At 40.2% G+C, this 22,686-nt stretch overlaps 1 protein-coding gene across 1 annotated transcript in view; it reads left to right on the top strand.

Annotated features, from left to right (window-relative positions):
* adamts18 (ADAM metallopeptidase with thrombospondin type 1 motif, 18) overlaps positions 1 to 20,894 on the top strand; it is a 74,340-nt gene extending 53,446 nt beyond the window's left edge. Inside the window, exons 17-24 of the mRNA XM_042489163.1 lie at positions 3,958 to 4,078; positions 5,105 to 5,231; positions 10,832 to 11,036; positions 14,474 to 14,668; positions 17,083 to 17,153; positions 17,319 to 17,484; positions 19,768 to 19,963; positions 20,779 to 20,894. Coding sequence (XP_042345097.1) covers positions 3,958 to 4,078; positions 5,105 to 5,231; positions 10,832 to 11,036; positions 14,474 to 14,668; positions 17,083 to 17,153; positions 17,319 to 17,484; positions 19,768 to 19,963; positions 20,779 to 20,894 — 1,197 coding nt within the window. The remainder of the gene's footprint in view (positions 1 to 3,957; positions 4,079 to 5,104; positions 5,232 to 10,831; positions 11,037 to 14,473; positions 14,669 to 17,082; positions 17,154 to 17,318; positions 17,485 to 19,767; positions 19,964 to 20,778) is intronic.
* The last annotated feature ends 1,792 nt before the right edge of the window (positions 20,895 to 22,686 follow it).

Here is a 22,686-nt window from a genome sequence, read left to right as displayed (position 1 = left end):
CATTGCGGATGGCTTAGGAAAGAGAGATCAGTTGTTTCGAAAGCTTTAAGGCGTCACTCATGTGTGGGTCCTCTATTAAATGGATTATAAAAAAAATCCTCCTGCATGTTGTTTTTATAGCAGCTGGTTCACATTATTGGTGGTTGTTTGGTGAACGAGCATGAATGTTGGTGAGAGTTGGTTTGCTTGAATAAGCATGAAGTCATGGTGTGGGTAGTACTGGTAGTTGCTTCATGGCAGTGGGTTTTGATTTGGGTTTGGTTTGAGTGGTTAGCATCAGCAAAGGGAGTGTAGGTGTCAAAGTGTCTACGGTTCTTCCACAGTTTAGACGAAGCCAGTCCCACACATTCAATGTGTTAGACTAGAAGTCCTCAAGTTTAGAGTTCGCAATAGAGTACATGTACCCAAATGTTAAACTTCAGATTGACTTGTGGCTGATGGCCAAGAACATGTTGATAGTGTGGGTGGGGGTTTGAGAGGTAGCACTCTAATAAGGCTTTCTGGATTTTTGCATTTAACCTTAAGACAGACAAAACTTTTTAAAACTTAAGGTAGGTTTATGAATTGGTTTGTTTATTAGACAGTGGGTAAACAAACCGACTATAAAAAAAATCCGGACTTTAGTGGCTAGCGGTAAGTGATGGACAAACGGAGTGAGCGTGTAGACACAAACTGTGATTCATTTAACACAAAAGCAAAGCGGTAAATGTATACAAAAAGTATTCAAAAAGGCTAACAAAAAAGGACTTCCCTAAAAGAACTAAGAAAGTAAAGTAAGATTAATTGATTTAATGGTGTCAGTGATGTCCAGTAAAAATAACTATTTAACAAAAAAGGAATCTTTCACACTGCAGCCCCAAAATGGGTAAGAGGGTCACCTACTCCGGTGCACTTTAATTTGAGTTGCTTCAGTCTTCATTTCAACACACAGCACCCATACTGCCAAACTGGCTCACTGGCATCAACACTTGGTTTCTCCAGTCCTTGTATACTGCATGTCCCTGATCAGCATATTGAGCGCAGGTGTGCTCAATCACTCCCTGGCAGGAGGAGGACAAAACTTCTACAGTATATGTGGATGAGTCATGTTTTGAGCTGAACCATTCTCACCCATGACACAGCTTGTCTTATTTACCTGATGTAAAATTAAGCAGACCTTCGGCTCCAGTCTATTATCATTTCTTGGTTGTGTTACCAAAATGAAATCTGTGTCTGCACTTGGATGCACTTAATTTCAGTTACATGATTCTCTTATGAGGGCAGAATAATATGCACAGCAGGTTTTAGCATGCAGCCCTAATTCAGTGTGATTAAACTGAAGCTTTGGCTGAGTTTTAAATGACAACTGTGAAGAAAACAGATAACATAAACGTGAGGGTTTTTTTTAAAGTCTGACATGTAGGCACTTCTTCAGTCAAAAATCAGAAGTGCTCCTCTCATCTCACCCCAAAACATCCAAAAATACAGTTCCTGTAACGATTTGGGGGACACAAATAAGAAGTATATTAATCCCATGGATTCAGTGAATTGCCTTCAACTTGAGCTTTGTGTTTTGAGTCTGTTTTTGATGACAAATTAGCAACATTAAAAGTATGTCAAATTAGCTATTAGCAGTTCCTGTTGGCAATGCCCATGGATTCAAGATTCAAGACCTTTACTTGTCCACAAGGGATACTTGGTTTTGTCAGTAAAAAACATAGGCTCGTGTGACATCCTAGAAATTAGCAGCAAACGAATAATTTAATAAAGTCATTGACATTAAGTTACATACAAAACCTAAAGTTAAGAAGGTTAGGTTTAGGCAAGTAAAGACACTCTGGTTTGGATTCTGAAAAAGAAAAAAACATGATTGGGTGTTTTTAGGTTTAGACAAGAAAAAAATAACTTTACATACTTAAATATGACATGAAGTTTCCAAACACTGATCTCCTGTTGTGACCCATCCAAAACCCCAATCTGCCACTTCACACGGACCACTTTTTTCTAGACACCCTTCGGTACATTGGTCACGTGAGCACAGCTTTTCCAAATAGGATCGTTATACACAAATTACTGACTCATGATTACATGTGGTGTATATGAATTTCGGTGCATTACTTTTCATAGGTAAATGTATGAACAGTGTATGAGAACAGCCTGGATTTTTGACTCAAATTGCTGTAATGGTCGAACTACAATGACTAACTTTCTGTGGATTTTAAAACACTTTTATACACATGTCCATTTCTCCTCATACATTATCTTTACTTCACATCTTTGTTTCCACACCACTCTGTTTAAATGTATTATAGTCTGCATGTGAATGTGCCTGGCTGTCCCTCAGCTGGTCATGAGTCTATATACCCTACATGTTTGTCTGACGTTAGAGAGCTCCTTGCTTCTCTCCACATAAACATAAACTCTTTTTGCCTCCTGTCTGGAGCTAAGCCGAGTGTACACATGGAACAGTTAACATGCAGCAGAAGGTGATTGGTCCAGTCAGTGGATGCGCCCCAGGACTGTTGAATGTGGACTGAACCCAGGAGGTGTTTGGCTTTCTGAGTTGGATGGTTGATGGTAGATTCCTCGTGCTTTAGGATATACCCCAAAGAAAATACACTTGTCAAAACTCGTTATTACATATATTGATAGACTTGATATGTTTTTCAGGCACTGGAATGCCTGTTGACAGTTTGGACTTAATACAATTTACCAAATGGATTAAAGATTAATACCCACCCAACCTGAACTAAACCAAGGTGGACTGTTAAAGAAGCATACTGAAAACAGTCCAGGGCAGTGTTTTGAAATGGTTTGAAATGACACACTTTTAGCTGACTATGTAAATGTGCCTCAAACTAAACTCTTCACCATCGCAGTGAATTCTCATGAGGTTTCTTTAATGATAGCCTGATGCTTCTCCTGAAATGTCTGCTTTCATTCCTTTGTTAGTCTCTGCTTGACTTGAGTGTCCAAATAAATCTCCTGTACTCAAAAGGTAACTCAGAATCACCAGCCAGAATAAAGGATGTGGCAAAAAAAAAAAAGCTAACTCTCGGTAGGAAATGGAAATTGTCCCTCATATGTGCTTTGCACTGTCCAAATAAACTGACCTTATAAAAGTGTGGTCAGCCAGTTTGGACTAGAGAGGGAACAAAGCTCTCCTTAATGTTTCTGGAACCTCCTGGTTAGTGGGTAGTAGATCTAACAGCTCAGTGGGACCTTAATGGCTAAATTAGGCTGCCACGTTGTCAGTGGTCTTACCTTTACTCTCTTGCACTAGAATCCATAACAGATGGGCCATTTGTTTCTGCTCTCCTTTCACTGCACATGGACCTTTTTCTTTGTACAGTGTAGGACTCACTGTATAGATTCTTGGACTTCGACCAATACAGAAGAAAACACGTTGATATATTCATTACAGTTTGGCTCAGAAACAGGGTGTATGTCATATTAATTTATTCATGTCAGCTTGCTATGATTAATACATCTATTGGCGCATATTTATTTCTACTTTTGAAACTTGACTGTTAAATAGGAGCGTTGTTAGAATATATACACTGTTTAAGAACTGATTTCACCACACTCTTGGAGCGCAGATCGTACTCTGGGCACAGATGGAGCAGCAGACCACCAGGTGCAATGAGAGTGAAACTTAATCACTCCTTACTCTCTGTGTGAAGGTATGCTTTTTGCAGCTGCTCCTCACAACCGTCAATCTGATCAGCTTTGACTGGATCGATATCACATGATGTGATGCTCTGGTAGCCTAGAGATTTGCAGGAGGAATGTTGCTGGTTCGAGCTCCGACAAGAACCAGGGAAAAACTTGTTGTAGTGGATGAAACCTGATAATGATGTGAAACAGGGTGATGCTCGATATGATTTTTTTTCCTTTTTTTCTGGATGAAAAATGGTTAAGACAAACTACATACACACATGTGACACTTCACTGACTTTCTGTGTTCTTGTGTGATAGATCCTCCTGCAGGGGAAGAACCCAGGTGTGGTGTGGGAGTACACACTGCCTCGCACTGAGAGGAAACCTGACTACAGCTGGGGTGTGGTGCGCTCTGACTGCTCTGCTCCATGTGCTGGAGGTGAGACTGTAAAAAAACTATAAAAACTCTGCGTGTAAATTTACCATTTACTAAACCCCACCCTTGACCAGCAGTTTTCCAATCATTGCTCAGCAACAGTTACCAAGCACAGCAGGCTGGTGAAGCTTTGGAATTCTCTACATGTTGAAGCAAAGTGCACGGGGCTGTAGTGAGAGCAACACTTGGTATATAAAGAGTATGGTGGGTGCTTTTTTTGGTACCATTTCTAAAACCAAAAACAAAAGAGCAGAATTGTAAGAAATGGATAAATGAGGGATAAATGAGAGAACATATTGTTTAAAACTACAAACATGCTGATAAGCAGTGGTCAAATAGGGTTTCATAGAATGACACAGGTCTTATCTTTATTTTTTTTCTTTGTAATAATTATAACACTAGCTTTATCCTGCAACACAATGAAAAGTCCGCCGAAAATTTCACAGAAAATTGTGTTTAAATGGTCTTGAAATGTCTTAAATTTAACTTGGTCATACCTGTAGACGCCCTGATAAAAAAGAGGTTGACATATGTGTGTGGTCATGTGTGTACTCTATGTACACGTGTGTCAGATTTTATCTGTATGTTTGTGTATGTTGTATCTGCCTCTTTGTGTGTATGAGTGTGTTTTTGTATTGTATACAGCTCCTGTAGTAGAGAGTGGTCCAGGAAGTGTGTTAAGGCTAATGAAAAGCACCTTTGTCAACTGAGAAGTTCAGCCTCTGTTGGTCCCTAAAGATTCACAGCAACCCCCTGCTCACTTGTCAGTAGAGGATCGTGTGAGCGTGCAAGCGTATGTGTGTGTGTGAGTATACATGCGTATGTGTGTGTGTGTGTGTGTTGCTCTACTCTCTCAAGAAGCCGCAGCAGCTCACATGACAACAGACTGATTTAACAGAGATTTTAATCCATTACAGTTACAATTTTGACCTTTATAGATTTCCATGTTGTGGGCATGAATGCTGATGTTTTCAAATTGTATGCAAGAGATACAACAACCATCTCTCACTCCATGTTTTTTTCCATCAGGTCGGATTTCAACTAAGGCCATTTGTCTGCAGGACCAGAAGGTTCAGGTCAACTCCACTATGTGTAATCATCACACCAAACCGACACTGGGCTCCCATCTCTGCAACACACAGCCCTGCCCTGCATAGTAAGTGCTACTGCTGTGTGTGTGTGCGTGTGTATGTGTGGGTCATGGCATCTCTTCATGTACATTTGGCTGTGGGATCTGTGGTATGTGTCTTTATGTTGCCAAATTTTCAGCAACCTTAGGCGCTGTTTTTATTGAAGGAACACACACACACACACACACATACTCTGTGGCTGAGCAGTCTAGAGGTTGCCTGTGGTCCATTTGCTGTGGCTGGCCACCACTCTGCTCAGCCTGTGTTCTTCCTTTCTCTCCTTCCTCCCTTCTGTGCCTGCTCTCTAATTTTTCATTTTTTTCCCCATTTTCCTACATGAAAGTCCTCCCTATCTACTGTCTCTGTGCATCAGTCTTTACTTATTCCATTACAATGTTTTCTCCAGCTGTATGTCCACCTGTGTGTCAAGTGGATTTGAATCACTCTGAATTGACAGAATGTTGTAACACCTGTTTTTTTTTGTCTTCGTGTCTATGATTTTGAGCTTTGTTCTGCCTCTCGGGTATGGTGGATGAGAAGCAGACCATTTGGTTTAACCTAAACCTGGAAAGTCTTAACCAGAAATAAACCTAAATGAATGTTTTATATTATACAAGAAAACTTTTATTTTTTTGTCACTACTGTCAAGGACACTTGATTTAAGCATGCATTATTTTAAGTGCACTTCACTTGTTCAAAGTAAACTGAACTCTGTGCTCCCAGCTGTGGCTTCAGCTGAGGTCAGTAAATAGGGCTGCAGCAGAACCATTGAGGTCATCAAGGTCATGCCCACTGTAAAATTTCTGGGCTTCTGGGTGGTTAAATGACATGAGGACATGCTGGACGCGATCACAGAATGTTGGTTTTTAAGGCGGGTTCTGACTTTTTTATGCCTCTGTGCTGGCAACAACCTTGGACAGAGGCATTGTGTTTTTTGGTTGTTTGTCTGCCCATCAATCAGTCCATCCGACATGAACATTTTATCTCAAAAACACCATGAGGGAATTTCTTCAAATTTGGCACAAACGTTAACTTGGACTCAACAATGAACTGATTAGAATTTGGTGGTCAAAGGTCAAAATCAAGAGTCCATGTTTGATAAATTGTCAACTGTCATGGCTACACATAAGTCAAACATGAGACAAACATGGGTGTGAACTGCAACTTGACTTGTTGGTGGAAGCACACAACTGTGAGGTGGTAATGTGAGCATCTTAATATTTTATGTATAATTAGCAGTGTAGAAAAGGCTTTAAAACAACTTTGAAACAGTAATGTAGGAAGAAAAAATGAACCGACGATAAAATTGATTAGTTATTTGATAACACCAGTCATTCCCATCAGCCTCAGCTGTAAGTTTAATACAAACTGTCAAATGTTAGCCTTCTAACAAGCAAATATGTAAACATGGTAAACATTTTATAGGCTAAGAACTAGCTTGTTAACATCCACACTGGGAGCATTTTGGCATACTAGCATGTATCTCAAAGCACTGCAGTGCCTGAGAACTTTTGATCGGTGGCTAGTCAAACAGTTTTTAGAATTTGGCATTTCTAAAATCTTGGCTACAGCCCTGTCAGAAGCATCATATTCCAACATAACCCCTTGACACAATGTTCAACCAATTTGGCTGACTGGTTTTTTCTTGAAGTAAATATGGCATGATGTTTCGTGGTCTGGACTGGACCTTTCCCTTTAGCGAACACTTGAGAATAAGAAAGACAGAGGCAAATTAAGAGAGACAAGGCTAAAGAGAGGGAGGGAGACATCAAAGCCAACTCGGAGTGATCGTTGCTTTCAGCGCACATCATCCCCCTCAAAAATTCTGACTCGATAGCAAAATCATGCCTGTGTTTTATCTCAGTTGTCTAGACGTCGTGCTTAATGGCATGCATTTTTAAAGGAGACTGTGCATTCGGGGACTGGTGCAGCAAGCAAAAGGAGGAAACCAGGCTATAATGCAGCAGAGTAACAAGTCGAAACAGCACTGAATAAATGGCTTTGCTCCTATGTAGGCCTTTGGCTGCAGGAACTGGAGCTAGCTTGATTTACAGCGCTGCTCCAAAGAACAGGCAGGGAACCGTGTCTTGGGTTCAGAGAGAGTACACACACACACACACACAGACACACACACACATATATATATATACATACACACACACACACAGGGCAGCATGCACAGTTACCGTCATATGCACACATTTTCCAGATATACAACGCCAAAATAATGTATTTGGGCTTCAAGGGTAAAAATATAAAAACAAGCTGCGTCTGTGTGATGCTGTCATTTTGTCCACCATTAGCCATGCCACAACAAGTCCAGACTGAACTTTCTCCTGTGTCAGGGGTTGAACAAGCCAGACAGCTATCGATTACACCTCCGACATACAGCCTCTGTTTCTCGCTAAGTTTCCCACCACCCGAGAGGGCATTTCCTGCACCTAATCTCGGGCATACCATATCTCTTATCTTGGCGAAAGGTATTAAACAGCCTTGTTTGCCCCCCACCCCCCCTTTTTTTTTTTTGTTTGAACGAAGAAAATCGTATAGTCCAGAAAAATAAAATTGGTGTGGTTGTCCATTCGGGAATAAAAAGCAGAGTTTGACATCCATGGATCTTATTATACAGTAGCTGACACCATTTCTCAGCTGGTTGTGTGTACGGGCCAATTTATGGGCGCTTGCACAGGAAGAGAGTTGAGTTGAGTGAGCAGCATGAAAGCTTTAATGACTGCATTAAGACCTCCAGGATGTATGGGCACGCATTCAAGAGCCCGGCGGAGAAAAGAAAAATTGACAATGAGGAGGGATGCATGTGCGCTGTGTGTGCGAGTGTGTGCGTCTGACAGGAGGGGGAATGTAAAAGTGCCTGCTTATCTCGGCAGCGTGGATCTCGGGTGCTGACAGGCCTATCCATGTTTTATTGTGCAGAGACGGCAAGATTCCCACGGGGCCCGGCCAGTCTAGCCATGCAGAGCCAACTCCCTCCCACCAACACACACACACACACCCTCCTCCCACATCTAGCCCCCTTTTTTGCTTCTACTCCCCTTCTACTTCACTCCCCATATTGCTGTCAGGGAAAACTGGGATTTTCAACTGTGGTGTAGCAGCAGTTTCTGAACATGAAAAAAGGGACGCAGGGAGAATTTTAAAAAGTCAGTTCAATCTTCTAGCCCAGCCTGCAGTTGGGAAGAGATATGCTCATATTTCATAGATTTTCTTAAAAGTCAGTGTCTTTTTTCCTGCTTTCTCCACAGCAGAGCCCCATCCCCACCTCTGTCTACCTTTCCATTTTCTCTTCCTCTGTAGTTCCACCTCTGCTGTTTGAAGTTTTTTTTCGCTCTCTCTCTCTTGGCAGAGGCCATCTGTAGAGTCACTTACCACAGGTTGGGGATTTCTCTGTGCATCACACAGCAGCATATGTAGACAGATCAAAGTGAGACATTTTTCTGTGCCGGAGGAGATGTGCAGAAAAAATGGGGACAAAATATGTTGATACTGAACAGGACCTGTATTTATCAAACTTAACATTTACTTTACATTACACTGGACATACATTATAAATTATCTTAAAAACTACAAGTAACTTTTTTTTAAAGTTCACTTTATTTATCAAAATAATATCTCCAACTAACATGAAATTAACCTCATTCTAATTTATTAAGGTTAAGGTTATTAAGGTATATTTGTTCCTCTTTTTTTCATGTTTCTCTTTTTTTTCAAAGTCCAAGCATTCATCTTTATTTCAGTGACTGATTGCAATTACTACTGCTACAACTATTTAAAAGGGTTAAGATTCATGTGGACATACTTAAACAAAAACACCAAATATTCTCAAATTTCAGCTTCTCAATTGTGAGGATTTCAAATGGGCCTGTTGGACCTTGCCTGTACCCAGAAAAACCTTCAATGAGCACTACAGCAACATTACCAAATACCAACATGGCAAAGAACTTAGCGAGAGGAATGCCGATAGTAGAACCTAATGGGACAACTGTAGGACCAAATTGGAGTTAAAATGCAGAGAAAATAATATATAGAAAGAGAGAGATGGAGAAGATGTTTAGACAAGCAAAATGAGCAGACTGGAAATGTCAAGTACACCAAACCACATAAAAGTAAAAATGTATAAAGCTGTGTTTTTAAGAAATACTTTGTTAAAAGTCTTGGTTAATATAGCAATCTGCTTGGCATAGATTTTCTATATGATTAAGTTACCTCAGACTCAGTATTAGGTGGTAGCTGGTGTGCAGCCATACTGGAACTAAAAATGCATGTGTGAGGTTCTCAGAACCTCCCCTGCAGTATTGCACTCCTCTACCTCACAAAAAAAGTCAGTTATTGAAACATTTCAGAGATACAAATTACAGCTAGGTCAGTGGTGGTTTGCAGCGAAGCGGAGTGGCACTTAAGCCACTTTTACCCAATGATATATTGTTATTTATAAGCCAGGCAAAACACAGGAAAAAAAAAAAAAAGCAAACGGTCCCCAGAAATCCCAAACCAATGCTTTCGGGTCCCAAAGGTTCACATCTGTCCCATTTCCAAATTGCAGTTTAGTCCTGCTGCTTCATTTGTCTGTGGCGTTTGAAAGAGAATGAAAGCATTTTTCTTCCCCCTGAAGCAGGTCAGCGGCGTGGAGGAATGGTCTTTGCGGTAGCATGTCGTCTCAGAACCAGACTGAGCCATCTGCCCATCTCTCCATCTCCCTCTTCTAAGCCTGCGGTTGTCAGACCACTCATTTGCTGTAATCTCCCCCTTCAGCCCCAATGCCAAGACAGAAGCTATTTTAGAAGCAGCAGTAGGCTTTCATCAGTGGCGAAACAGGATTTCAAAAGAAGAGAGAGGACAGGAGAGGCCAAAAAGCAAAAAGAAAGGAGATTGGAGATAAAATGACAGCAGGAGAGAGGACAGGTGAGAAGACACACAAAAAGACAGAAAGAAGAATTACAAACAGGACAACACAAAAGAAAAAAATTGAGGGACTGTAGTCCCCATCTGGCCTTATTGTATGTTGTATATTGCGGTTGGCCTTGGAAACCTGTTACGGAGAGTTGTATATATGATATGGTCATCATGTTTAGTTTCAGATCAGAATAGCACAGAGAGAGATGGATGGATATGGATATATATTTTTGGCCTGTGTATTTTCTTTGTCCTCAACTACCACTTTGTGCAATGACATAGATCAATGTGTGAAAATATTATGAGTGTCCAAAAAGCAGCGGGTTAAGGTTTTCATGAATCATAACTTTTAAGAAAAACAAGAACAACCCTGCTAGTTCACCAGATTTAACCGCCTAATAATAAGTGGTTTTCAGAAGTTTTTGGTGTGTTAGTACTCAGTAGTAATTTAGAGTGAAATATTTTTTTTCTGTGTGTGTGTGTGTGTGTGTGTGTGTGTGTTTGAGCCCAAAATAAGTGCCACAGATTAGAGTTTGAACCTGTGGTTGGCTGTCCTGATTAGGAGCTCAGTAATGTGGTTGGTGTCCTGATGACAGAGGCTGAATTTATTCTACAGCAGCTCTGTATAATGTGCAAATACATGAGCAAATGTATGTATGTATAATTTAGCATATACCAAATCACCACTTACATATTTCGTCTTGGTGTTCCACCACAGCTGGGCAACAGGAGACTGGGGTCCCTGCAGTCGCTCGTGTGGAGGAGGTCAGCAGACCAGGCCCCTGCGCTGCCTCAGGAAGGTGACCTATCAGAGGGAGGAGGTGGTAGTGCACTCCCTCTGCCCCGTCATCTCTCCGGCACAGGTCCAGCCCTGCCACACCCAGGCCTGCCCGCCCGAGTGGAGCACTGGATCCTGGTCACAGGTGGGTTGTTAAAAAACTTTGTGAAAACTTTTTCATCCACGCTAGCAACACACCTAGAACTTATCATGTGAAATATATCTATATTCTCTGGATGGATTGGCACAAAATTTGATGCCACAACATCATGGCCGTTAGATGATTAATGCTATGACTTTGGTGATACCCTGACTTTTCCTTTTGTCCCATCAAGAGATTGACATTTGAGATTATCAGTGAAATGTCTATACAACTTTCGAGGGAATTACTGTCTGATCATTTATGTGTCAGACAGTAATGGATTGTAAAAACACTGGTGACCTTGCCACTTTTTATCTATCATGCCAGGTCAAACTTTCAATATGTTTTAATTCAGTTTAGTTAAAAAAAAAAGCTGCAAAACTAATGACAGTCAACCATCGTTGTATTTTGTGTCATTTCAGAAATGTTAGCATGCTAAAACATTTAATTAATGTGGTCAACATTACTGGCAAAGCATCAAGCATGTAACCCTTTGAAATCTGAAAAACATTTTCTTGAATTCTTTCAAAAACATGGGATGAATGCATTGAGCAGTTTATGAAGAAATAACCCCCGAACTAGCAAGAAAAGAAGAAAAAAACGAAAATAGCCTAAAAAAAAAAAAGAAAATACTTTTTGAAAGTGATTAAAAGATAATAATACTTTTCATAAAAATATGATTATTTCAAATAGATTTTTTCTCTGGCTTATTTTTAATATTTTTTTCTAAATCTACTAATTTCTTGTAATTTGCTGGGTATTTCTTTCCAAGTTGCCTTTTTCCCCTGTGTTTTTGAAAGAACTCAAACCAAAAGGTTTCAAAGGTTTAAATACTTGTGAAAGATTTCCGGGAGCAGCACAAGAAAAGAGATGTCAATTCAGATTTAAAAGGGTTAATATGCTGCTGTGCTTAAGCCTCACAGGGCTGCTAACATTGCTAAAGATCAGGGGTCCCTTAGCTGAAAGAGGGATGTAGCAGGGACTGTTACTACATACATTTTAATTGATTGAGTTTCATATAAAACAGTAATGTGTAGAGCGGCCTAATGTGCCCCCTATAAACATACTCTTTTAAGGTGCGTACCATACTAAGCTATTAAATTAATAATTATATGTAGATCCATATATTTATAGCCTGTACATCATGTTAGTTTGGGAGGTGGACTGTAATTAAAACTTCAATTACCAAACTATAATTTGGCAGATGCCCTGCAGTAATTCTGACAACCTTGCAGGGGTCCCGGCCCCCCTATTGTAGACCCATGATATGGACTTCTTGCCCTGCTATAATTTTCCTGCAGACAAAAGCAATCTGGCTGCTGGGTAGCAGCTTTTTAAAGAGTTTTTCGATACAGATATCAGTATGATGTTTGGTCTGTGAAGCTATAGTAACTCATGGCTCTACTCTGATTAAGTTATAAGCACACCTTCCAAAGTCTGCACTTGACACAGTGAATCTGACCATGTATAGATCATGCATAAATCTTTGATGCAAAATACCATTATTTTTTGCTACACTGTATGCACAAAACAAACACATGATATTTATTTAGTTGTTACAGATTTTTTCCCCTCAGCAGACATTTATATTGGCATACTACGACTGTGCAGAATTAACAATGGCTTTGTTCTATTCGAGTGTCCCTGATCCATGACAGCATGACAGTGAGCCTCTGGGCACAACACCAGGACCTTGAAACTGAAGCAGCTAAATGGAATTCAGCCATCATTAATTTTATTATGTACACCTGTGCTTTTCCTACTGTAACATGTGAAAAGGGCCTTTTATTCTCGATGCTCAAGCATAGAGAAGTACAGATGTGCTGACAGGGAGTTTAAAGGGAAAACATGTTTCAAATAAGATGATGAAATTCTGTCTTTTTTTTCTTTGTTTGCTGTAAAATCTTTTTTTTTTTTTTTTTTGCTGTCAGGGTTTACAGGTTATGTGTGTCCACTGCCAGCATCAATTTGTTGGCTAAATCTCATGTAGAGAGCATCGCCAGCTTCAGGTTAAAGCAAACTTACATGTTTAGACATCTGCATGGCAGAAAAATGTGCCTGAGAGGAGACGCTCACACACACACACACACACACGCACACACACACACACACACACACACACACACACACACACACACACACACACACAGGGTTTTAGGGAAGCTGTCAGACGTTTCACTCACTCTAAAACAAACGCTCTGCTGCCCTCTGTTGGACATGTGGAGAAGATTTAAAACAACCTACACCATAGTGTGCCACTTTTTTTTTATACAAATGTGATACTTGTCAGACTGTTAAACTTTTTTTTCCCTGTCAATCTGCATTCTTTCATTATTGAAAAACCATCTAAGTCTTCAATTTTCATCGTTATCTTAAGAAATGCCTCCCCTTCTACCCTTGGCCTTCTTTGGAATTAGGTCAATTTAATTTGATCATTTGCATCCGAATGAACTCCTCTTGCATACAGTAACCAGACACACCCACGAATCACACAACCACGCAGAAATGCTCATAATAAGTTATTGTCTGGTAATGTGCAGGATTGTATTGCTTTGTTTTTTGCAAAGCCAGTATTTGATTAGGATATTTAATCCTGTGGCTATTAACCAAGTATGATTGGACTGTTTTAGCTGCTTCCTCTGTGCATCACACACTACACGGCGCTTTTATTTGCTCATTTGCCTGTATACAATATTAATAGCCTGGCAGCAGATCTGACAATTAGCTGCTGTGACCTGCGCAGTGCAGACACTCAGCTGTCATTCAGCCATCACTCTTTAGGATGCTCAGGTTGTGTGCCCAGACTATTTTGTCACACCAATCCAAGTTCAGTCGGCGGTCACGCAGAGGCAAGGCCACTCGCCCTGAAAAGATCAATCAGACCTTTCAGTGACAAAAGGGCAACTGGGATGTGTGTTAGAGCACAGATGTGTATGTAAATGTACATACACAGATGTGTGTGTCTTTTGTCTAATAGATTGATGTGATGTTGTCAGATAAACTGCCCTGATGGCTGTGGTGTTCAGTCCCAGCAGAGCTGTTTGACTCTGTCGTCTGCCTCCTGGAGTTTACAGCAGCACTGGATACTTTGATGAGTTGAGGTCACATTCATCGGCGAGTTATTGGTTTATTGTATTTAATGTTAGGCCATAATGGGCTGTCATCAAACCGCTGACCTTCTGTTTGCTTGCACACCATGTAGTGAATTACAAATTTATTTATAGTGTCTGAGCCAAGGATTTAACCTCCGTTAGATGAGATGAAAGCTGAAGGTTAAAGCAATCGTAAGAAAGTAAGACTAAGTTAATGTTTGTGTGTATGATTTAATATGTGTATTGTCATTAAACATTTGCCTACTGAATGACTAATCTCCCTAGGATGCACTCTTCGGTGTTTTTGACTTTCGTGACTTCTTTTATTTCGTTTTCATCCACTCACAGTGCTCCAAGACCTGCGGCCGTGGACTGAGGAAGCGAAGCGTGTTTTGCCGCAGCACAGATCCTGGGGCCAAAGCCGTGGTGGTGCCTGACAGCATGTGCAGACAGCACCACAGACCCAAAGCCCAAGAGACCTGCGTCCTGCGACGCTGCCCCAAGAACGAAAGGCTACAGTGGATCCCCACTCCCTGGGGAGAGGTAAGAAAGAGACATGAAGCACAAGTAGCAGGAGTGATACCAGTGAAATGTCCTTAGAAATTGTAATTGGGGATGCACAATATAGTTTTTTTTATATTGATATCTGATTTGCCCATATGTAGATTTGCCCATAGAAGTCTCTCTTGGAGACAAGTGGAATTAACATCATATTATGCAAACTGATAGAGTCATGGAATACAATGCTTTTTGATGTATCTAATATTCATTCAGTGTGCAAAATAAGAAAAACAATGTTGGCTGATTCCCATGGCGTGGTGATATTATGGTGCATACCCTTTGGTAACCCTAACCATAATCCTATAGTTTTTAGGAAATATCCACTCTAAAGCACTTGAAATCTATTAGAAGGAACAATGATACACTTTGCTTTGTGGGTCAATTTTGTTGCTTGGTGGTGTGTCTGTCTCACTCCAAACTTATAAGACATCACCTCACACTAAAAGACCTCTGGCTTAGCTATGATTTACAGGCTTGCCAGGAGTAAACATCGAGCTCTGATGTCAGTCCTTCAGAGTTAAGAAAACAAATGCTTCTCGCTAGTGGTCTCATTATTCGAAACATATTTTACAATCATTCGGGGAAAAATCCATCATACAACAGAAAAAAGGCAGTTTCACAGCCAGCAGCCTCAATAGACCAGAATGCCTTGCAACATCAAAACTTAATTTGGAGTGGATATCAGCACTATTAGCTCTGCTCAACTTCACATCCCTTCACTGAAGTTGTTGAAAGGCAAAGTGGTAAATTCGGGAATTGGGTGAACTGGACTGGAAGTAGAAGAAAAAAGGAAAAACTCATTATGTACAACAAAAAAACACCCAAAAAACCTGTACAATGAAGGTGATTGAAGCTCTGACTTTTCATGCTATCTGTTTCAAAGTGTCAAACCTGTTTACAACCAATGCAAGATGGAAAAGTACCACACAGATTAAAGCAGCTAATGCGAAGATAAGTAGTCAATTTAACTGGTTAACTGGTTACAATTTAATAATTTGTTAACTGATCAAATTGATCAATGATTGTTTAAAATGTGAGGATTTTTCCCCTTTTAAAGGGGAAGGCATGTAAGATTTCAGGAGATTTAGTGTTGTCTAGTGGTGAGAATTACAGATTGCAACCAACTAAAATTTCTCCTGGTTAGAATTCCTACAGTGTTCATTGTTCAGGGGGTTTTGACTGGGAGCCGAATTATCAGCAGAGGTCTCCTCCTCTCCAAAACAAATTGACCAGGTGATTTAAACCAGCAAAAACACTGGTTAAACTGGTTTCCTGTTACAAATTATTATTTTTCCGACGCTGCTTGTTGCAGATGGGCTTCCAACTAAAATGGCCGACATGAAAACGTGAATGACCCTAGATTGGTCTAGAGCCAGTGTTTGGTTTGTCATTCTGGGCTACTGTAGAAACATACTGTAGATCTCCAACAAATGAGGACTTGCTCCCTTTATAGATATAAATGGCTTATTCGAAGGTAGCAAAAAACCCCAACAAACTAGAAATCTTATTTTCAGGTGATTATGAGCTGAAGAAAACATACTTCTTATATTATATTCCACTGCCACCAATACATCCCCCTAAGTCCTAGGCACTTGACCTTTAAAATAATGCCAATAAAATATCTTTTGGTTTTGAACTGTTGGTTGGACAAAGCGATTGTAAGATGTCATTTTGAGCTCTTGAGCTGACCCTTTTACAGAAGATACAGGTCAATCTAATGAAATTTCCACAATATATTACCAGCATTGCTCAGCACACTTGTCACTTTTCTGCTGAGATTATAGAAAGGTTCAATGCCAACATATTATGTTGTGAGATAACATACTCCATCAAGGATTCACTCTCCAAAGCTAATTAATGGCCTCCAAACAACTGTGAAGTGTTGCATACATTCTTTGAGGAATTATAGGATGTTTAATTTATGTTTTTATGAATTTATATAAGTATATAATATATATATATATGTGTGTGTGTGTGAACTATTTCCTGCCTTTGTGGTTTAAATTCATCTCTCTTCTCATTTATGCTAAGTGCAGTAGTTTAAGAGAGAGAGAGAGAGATTGTTAAATCTGGAATGAACAAGGTCAGTGTAAGGTCAGGTTTGCAGCACAAAACTAGCAAGATAAAACACATTAAAGATACCTAGCTCCCAGAATAGTGGTTTGGATTTTGAAAAAGAGCCAGACACATTCACACACAAGCATATGCACTGTCTGCTCATCAAATGTAATGACTGAAAAATACTCAGCAGAGCACTTAGTATTTTGGCTCTATTACTACAACAAAAAGTGACCTTGTGGTGTCTGCTGCTATGGGAACCTGCCACATCACACACACACACATAATCCCAGAGTTCATTTTGTAGAATTGTCCCTCCTGCCTGCACTCTGTTTCAGTGCTCCAAGTCTTGTGGCTCAGGCATCCAGAAGAGAGAGCTTCGCTGTGGGGAGAGAGACTCTCAGGGAGGGTATGTGCCTTCAGCTGCACACCAAGACACTTTAATAGATCTGCACACACACTTAAGACCCCGCTGAGTCATCTGTGTACCATCCTCAGAGTCAGAATGTTTTCAAAATTGGAAGCTCTGTAGGAAAAGTCATTTTGAGCTGACAATCTGTCCTCTCCCTCACAGGTTTGTGGAGTTTCCCATACGGAGGTGCAGGAACATGGCTAAACCTTTGGTGGATCTCCAGCAGGGCTGCAACCGAGGTCCGTGCCCAGAGCTCCCTCGGGTAATCCCTGGCAGAACCAGCTCCAGCGCTGTGGTCTTAGGCTGGTACTCCTCTCCCTGGCAACAGGTATATTTGTTCAGGCTTTGATCCTAAACTGTATACATGAGAGACTTTTAGTGCTCTGCGTGCGTTCCAGCTGACAGTCTTCCAATTTGGAGCTTTTCTCCCACACACCGCAAAATTGTGAAGTGCACTACATGGATATTAAATTGCATCCCGGGACATGCAACGCGTGGCTGGATGCTCAAATTAGAATTTGTCTTCATAACCATGACGACACTTAGATCTCACATCATTTAAATGGACATCTATCTCTGTTTGGGGGGACAGCTGAAGACAGTCAGAACTTAAAAGCTTTGCATTTCTCCACATGCAGAATTGGAGTCCATGGGACTCTCAGAGAGATACTGCATTTACTGTGGAGGGTCTTTCTTTCCATAACTAAAAACGAGAGAGCAAAAATGAAAGAAAACATGTGTCTATAAGCTGCAAACAACAAACCAGTTTACGACCTAGTACTAACAGAGGTTACATTATTGTAACCCTAGCTCAATAATGCAAATTTCAGTGAACAAATTTGTGCCTGATTGGAGGATAGTATTATCCATATACTCCAATAGAGGGCGGAGTCTGTGTGTGATGAAACTGAGGGTTACTTCTTAAGTCAAGCAGCATACACAACAGCTACAAGCTGTTCTCGTGCACTGTTTGTACATAAACCATCGAAAACTAATGCACCATAATTTGTATGATACACATTTAACAACAAGACAGTAATTCATGTGTAATCCTCATGTGAGCAATGGTCTGACAGGAATAAGGAAGTAGTAAAAAGACTGAAAGTACATGTAAGCAGGCAGGTTAGTGGTGTATTTGTCACAAAGCACATGACTTTCTCCCAGGAGACCAATGTCTATCACAATTTATTTTCATAGCCTGATGATGCCATTGGTCAGGTGTTAATCCATTAGATATCATATGAACCTTTTTTTTTGTAAGATAAAATATGAACTGTTGTATGAGTATACATTGACAGCTTACTACATGAGTTTGTGGGGTTGATGGTTATGTTAGCATATCCAGTTTTCTTTTAGTTGGTCCTTAACATACATGAGAGCACAGATAACTGACACTAAATAATCATAATCGCAATACATACATCAAATTTTAAAAAAGAGAAAAAAAGAGTGGACACGGACAGAAACAAAAGCAAAACCAAACAAAAAATAATTAATGTTTATATCACATCAGGGGATTTACCAAATACATTTTTGTAATGTTCTAAAAATCTGTTGCTTTTTTGTTGTTTGTCAGAGCAAGAGAGGAAAAGTATGCAATTAGAAAAAAAAATTGTTTATGGATAAATAACTTTCCCATAAAAAAAAATAGTTCAAATATTTGTCACTAATATCATCATAATAACAGATTATATCTGTAAGGGTAAAATAAGAAGTGATATTACAGTTATTGAAAATGTGAGAACTTCAATTAGACCAAATATTTATTGTTATTTTACACTGAGAGAATTATTGATTCCTATTATTACTGTTGAGTTCCAGGTTCCTACAGACAGTAACAATAAGGTTGCCCTACATTTCTGATTCACATTAGGCAAATCTTAACCAGGTCTCATGTTTCTGTAATACCAAAAATCCTTAATGTAATCCCTAAACTGAGTTAAGATTTTAGATTTAGGATGTTTCTGTAATGAGGCCCCGGGCCCCTTTCTCTGGGAGGCCTTACCATGATGAGGAAGGCAACACAAGGTCTGGGCCAAATAATAAACCAACACGAGATGACCATGAGTAGCTTTTGTGTTCCAATATCTCTGCTTCACCAAAATACTCAGAGGCAGACTGCACAGTGTAGGTGGTTTCACAGACACAGCAGAGTCTTTGTGTGGAAGGCGCCTCAGATATAATCCAAAAGCTCCACTCTGTTTCTGCTTCTGCTGGGGCAGGTTGTGTAGGCTACGTGTTATATCATCTATTATGCAAAAAGTCTTAAGGGCAACCTCTTATAGCACTGTGTCTTATTCTGCTTGATCTCAAGTTTGTGATCCCTGTACGTTTCCACCAGAGCAGATATCTCCTGACAGCTCGCTGGAGGGCAAGTACATGCTGGATGGGATGTTTGTTTTCTTCATCTCTTCTTTGTCTCTGCTTAGACTTTTCCTCCATCCGTCTTCGGCTCCTTTTATGATGATTTTCTTTTCCTCCATGTACTTCAGCGTTTGATCTCTGTCTCCTATTTATATCACTGTACCTTTTCCTCATATCTCTCCCTCTCATTCTGCTGCTCTTGTTTCTTTCTCTCCACTGTTTCTCTACTACCTCTCCTCTGTCCCAGTGCTCTGTGTCCTGTGGGGGAGGCGTCCAGACTCGGTCCATCCAGTGTCTCCGGCAAGGTCGCCCCGCAGCTGGCTGCCTGCCCCACCAGAGGCCTGTCACTTCCAGGGCGTGCAACACACACTTCTGCCCCGCTGCTCCCCTGGCTCCGGCACAACGCCCCGGCCGGGTCACAGCTGTTGCACCGACACTGAAAGGTAAAGTCCCCTAAGGGGAAAAAGACAAATTCATCCGGTGTCATTTCCTTATTACTATAAAAAATTACAGCACTGTGTGGAGTTTTGGTTTTTCTACTCTTTTTGATGATTTTTTCCCTCTTTACCTTTAATGGGAAACTGCACAAACTAATTAAACAGTAAATTGTCAATCTATGTGGACAGTATGTTGGTATGTGTTTGCATATATGTTTAGCCCATTGGTTGACCTGTCCAACTAACAACCGCCACCCTATGTTTAGCTCAGTATGGCTCAAGGGATGGCTATGTCAGTCAGTCCACAACGTTGGTCAAGACTCAAATGTAGGATGACTTTCCATGAGATTTTGTAAAGAAATTCATAGTCCACAGAGGATGAATCCTACTTAAATTTTGTCTCCGAGAGACAGACATTTTTTTAGTGACATATCTCAACAACAATTGGATGGACTGTCTTGAAATTTGGTGCAGACTTTCATGTCCCCCTCAGAATAAATTGCAGTAATGTTTTGGTTTGGCTTTGTCTTAAGTGATAATTAGCAAATTTATAATGCTAAACCAAGATAGTATTTATTTATTTATCTTTATTTAACCTAGATTTAACCACTTACACACACACACACATAAGCTGACAGAAAGGCAGACTTGTCTGCCACAGCGGTGCATTCACTAGCATTGAGAATGCAGTCTGTCGCCTATATTTAATGGGTTTAACTGTGTTTGAAAAACCTGTGTGCACATGCTAATTTTGGTGGGAAAGCGGTATCAGTTCTCACTGCTGCTAACAAAATTTGCCTTATTTGTTGTCTTCTCTGCAGATGAACACTGCGTGGACCATTTCAGCTGGTGTCACTTGGTCCCCCAGCACGGCGTTTGTAACCACAAGTTCTATGGACAGCAGTGCTGCAAGTCCTGCTCCAGCAAGAGGCAATAGAGCCGTGATACCTCTGAGTCTGTGGCTTTAGCCCTCTGAGGAATGCAGCACCACAGAGGCCATTCAGGGGCCATTATTCACAACACACAGAACTGTGCTCAACACTTGTGTGTATTTTCTTCCTGGAGTACTTGACTAATGAAAGAAGTAAAAGAGAGAAACCACGGACTCTTTTAGTTAAAGAAGGCAGTGTGGCTGCTCATGCTCATCTGCCAAAGCGGTCAAGTAAACATGTCATCAATCACATTGGAACTGGAGAGACAAACTACAGAGCATCTGAAAACTCGCTGATGTAATATATATGTTGTCATTTGTTGAGTGTTCTCCTTTTGAAACCTCTAAAGCTACAAGCCATCAAGAGAACAGGAAAGGACAATAGTGTTTTAGCTTGCTTCTATGTTGTATTTTTAAAGACGTCTGGTTTCATACGTCTTTATTTAAGTTATTATGGTTCTTAATATATGATTGTACAATTTGTCAGGTGTACAGTGGATCTGTGACATGTTATTTCTATGTTTGGATATACCATAGGATTGTGCCAGTCACCCTTGGATCCACATTATGAGATTTTATATGAGACATTTAATAATCAGTGGTCAAATGACTTCTGCACTTCTCCTTCACACAGTCTCCGCTTGTTATGCTTACTGCTGCTGAATCATTCGGAACAAGGCGGACCACATTTCCTCCTGTGCATTCCGTTCATGTTAACGCTATAAAAACACGCCTGTCTGTAAAACATTTTATCCAGTCACGCTGTAAGTGGTTTGCTCTCCTGTTATGGTAATACAACTTGATCATCTACCTGTCTTTTCTTTCCTGTGTTCTTTATCGATTGCAGCCACAATGAGGGGAATCATGCGCTGTGTTGTGTGCAGGCCCCGAGGAGAGGAGAGGAGGTGAAGAGGGAGAGGAGAGGATGATTGAAGGGTGAGCGTGGGTGCAGTATAGATAGCATGAGGTTTTGCTTTGCTAAAAGAGAACAGTGTAGGTGTGTTCTCCACAGGAGTCTGGTCAGAATGCAGCTCTGATTTGGCAGAGATTTGGCTGGAGGACTTCAGATGAGTGATGACACTGTCACATGCAGTGAGGTGTTAACCCTTTAACACCGGGATTGACATCAGTTTTCTTGTGCTTCATGCAGATGCCTTTCGCAATCATTTTAACCTCTAAAACCTGAGAGGATTCGTTTAATTTCTTTCAAAAACACAGGGAAAAAAACATTATGAGCAACTTGACAAGAAATGTCCCTCAAAATGCAAAAAAAAAAAAAAAGCAAAAGGTGAAAAGGAATTGATCTGAAAATTAGCTGAAAATGTCCAGAAAACCTAGGTTATAATTCTTTTAATTTATGGTACAAAAAAATTTTAAAAATATCTCTTTCTTGATTTTTTTCTTGTAACTTTTCACTATTTTTTGCCCATTGCCCTCTCATGTTTTTTAAATAAATTAAGCCAATTTGCTTGCATTTTAAAGGATTAAGGCCTTACACACAGAACAGCAAAAAATAACATGACTCTCGACAAAAATGTGTGTCCTTTGCACATAGGTCACAATAATAAACCAAGACAAATTTTAGATAATTCTTCATGTTCCCCAAATCCAAAAGCATCCCCATTTTGAACCATGGTAGTCTCCCCCAGAAAGCATCGAGTTGGTGGCTTGCAGCTCAAAAAAATCAAATATTTATTTAATAACTGCATTTCATTGTGAAGCAGTTCCTTATGATATAATCTATTCATAAAATGCTGTTGAAAATATTTTTTATTTCACCTAGATGTCTAAAAGAAAC

The sequence above is a fragment of the Plectropomus leopardus genome, chromosome 1 (genome assembly GCF_008729295.1).
Source record: "Plectropomus leopardus isolate mb chromosome 1, YSFRI_Pleo_2.0, whole genome shotgun sequence".
NCBI lineage: Eukaryota > Metazoa > Chordata > Actinopteri > Perciformes > Serranidae > Plectropomus > Plectropomus leopardus.
This window is presented reverse-complemented; position numbering and strand designations above follow the sequence as displayed.